The sequence below is a fragment of the Pyxicephalus adspersus genome, unplaced genomic scaffold (assembly GCF_032062135.1).
Source record: "Pyxicephalus adspersus unplaced genomic scaffold, UCB_Pads_2.0 Sca2278, whole genome shotgun sequence".
Taxonomy (NCBI): Eukaryota; Metazoa; Chordata; class Amphibia; order Anura; family Pyxicephalidae; genus Pyxicephalus; species Pyxicephalus adspersus.
Genome location: NW_027319285.1, coordinates 899 through 3,413, shown reverse-complemented (window position 1 = coordinate 3,413; position 2,515 = coordinate 899). Strand labels below are relative to the sequence as shown.

The following is a 2,515-nucleotide window of genomic DNA, read 5'->3' as shown; positions in this document are numbered from 1 at the left end:
TCCTCTATCATGACCCCACATTGTTTTGTTTCAGCACTGTAAAGCCTGGAAAAACCAAATCCATTCTACCCATCTGAAAGTCAGTCTTTGACTCACCATGAGGTAGCACGCGAAGCCTGACAATGGGAGCCCACGTGAGCTGTATTCCCACAGACACCAAACTTTTTACATGGTTCTAGCACCAGATGAGGACATGACAAAGACAACTTGCAGAACCTGCTGCAAAGCTTAGAGGTTAAAGCATGTGTAGCTGTGACAAAACAACAGGCTATCAAGGCTTCTCTAACATTTGAAAGCAAGCTTAAAATGCTTTGGATTTTCATCACATGGATCTGAAATGCAGAACACCTAGGTTGTATTCAGGATCTTATAGGTCACTGGAATATTCTTATATAAAAAAAAAAAAAAGCATTACACAAAGTTACTTTTGTTTTTGTTTTATTTTTTGTTTTGTATTTTTTTTGCTTGTTTTTTTTTGTTTTCTCAAGTTTGTTTTTGTTCTTTTTTTTACAGGCAATTGTATAACCTATTCCCAGTCAGAGGGTGACATGCCACATCACCCTGTCCCACTGTCTGAGAAAGGGTTGGCAATTTCCTACCACAACAGAAGAGAAAAACAGAACTTTTACACAAATAAAAAGACAGAAAAAAAGGAAGAAAAAGGAGAGAAAAACTCTGTTGAGGAGGAAATGCAATGCCAGGAAAATTCTGGAATTTGAGCCGAACAGGCTAAAAAAAAAGAAAAAAAAATTGTAGCCCAAGGGGTCTTCTATAGCTCAGGATCCCCTTAACCCCTTCCATACATAACCAGGTATTTGTGGTGGCTGCGTAAGAAAGGGTTGAGAGGGACTAGTCCGAAAAATAAAAGCTACCCATTCCCACCCCAAGCCAGCCCCTGCTTGCCCCTTCCTATTTCATCAACCCCTCCTGTCTTCAGCTCTTCACAGGAACCCTCAAACATGGAAGGGGAGAAGAGCAGACTGCTCAGGGGCAGCAAGGCTGATGCAGTTGAGGGCTCAGGAGGACGTACTGGTCTCTTTCTGTGACGGCTGGATTGGGTTTCGTTGCACGCTCTTCTGGTTGTCCACATCTCTAAAGTGTTTCTCAACCTAGAAAGAAACAACCAGGTTAGCCTGACATGTACAAAAATTACTAGGATTCACTATTTACAACTAACTAGATTCTGGGATACTCAAAGCAAGCTTTTTTTTTTTTACCTTGCTAGGACAGGTTTCTGAAATAGACAATTAGTGGATTAAGGGAATAACGCCCTGTCAGTGCCTGCACCTTTTAAAACCTTCATAACCATACAGTAAAAAGGTTTTAGCACTCATTTTAAATTTTTATGGGGTTTTATGAAAAAAAAAAAAACTTTAATAAGATTTGGGTTTGGTGTGTTTACAAAACCTTTCCTGAATTACCAACACAATTGAGGCTTTGTTCCTGTATGCAATTCAGCATTTATTTGTAGTCTTTGACTGTACACGCAGTTACTTCCTATTCAGTGTGTATCAATGTAAATAGTCCACATCTTATCACAACTCAATATGAACATCCACCTACCTTGCCAATATTGAGAGAAGCTAGAGGGGGTGGAGTCTGCGTGCGATCATTCAGAACTTCTACATCCGATACATACTGCAGGTTAAGCAGGAGAATGTCAGCGTGGTTGGGTTTTCCACTAGCTGAGGGGCATTCTGTATATCAGGTGGTTAAGGAAACAAAATATGCAAAACAAACAAAAAATATAATGTACAAACAAATCTCTTCTTAGAGGACCTTAGAGCTGCCTTTCTAGGAGACCCCTTCTTGGGTTGTTACAGCCCAAAATGTGCAACCTCCGACACCGACGCTTCTTCTAACCACACCAAATAAAAGCTACACAGCAATGTCATGCCATCAGCTCCAAATCTGGAATAAAATAAAAATAGTTGTGCTGTTTTTTTAATGAATTCTAGACTTTTTACCAATGTCATATTATGTTCTGTGAGGGGGAGGTCTGACTGATCATATTTCCACCCTCTGTGGGATTTCCCCAACTTCCTGTTCCTAGTGACAGTTTTCACCAGAAAAGAGGAGGGGAAGCTGCCAACCGCAGGGTGACATCACTGCTATTAGGAATGAGTTCACTGAAAAAAATCAGCAACACTGTAAGTGAACACCACCGGTAGCTCTCCACTAGATTCACCAAGACTTTGTATTTTTATTCACCCGGACAAATGGGGAAACTGCAGCGTTAGCATGATTTTAGGGACATCAGCTGACTGCTGTAATAGGTCTATCAATACTACACAGGAAAAATAAAGTCACCACAACTAAAAAAAACATCTCACCGCTGCTTGCACTAGCAACGACATGATCTTTATCTCTGGGATGTGGTCGTTGCCTGATAACACACAGTTTCCAAATAAGCTTTTTGTGTCAGCACAAAAGTTATTCAGCAGTCTTTTATTAGGAAATAGTTAGAATATTTCATACTGAGGTGGCTTACATACCCCAATCTACATCATCAATC

The 2,515-nt window shown here is 40.3% G+C and overlaps 1 protein-coding gene across 1 annotated transcript; it reads right to left on the bottom strand.

Annotated features, from left to right (window-relative positions):
• Positions 1-421: 421 nt before the first annotated feature.
• LOC140321322 (protein LSM12-like) lies at positions 422-1,697 on the bottom strand (the record flags this gene model as incomplete). Its single annotated transcript, XM_072398124.1, is given in 2 exon segments — positions 422-1,109; positions 1,564-1,697. Coding segments are annotated over 2 exon segments (227 nt in total), but the record flags the coding sequence as incomplete, so codon positions are not given.
• Between the last annotated feature and the right edge of the window lie 818 nt (positions 1,698-2,515).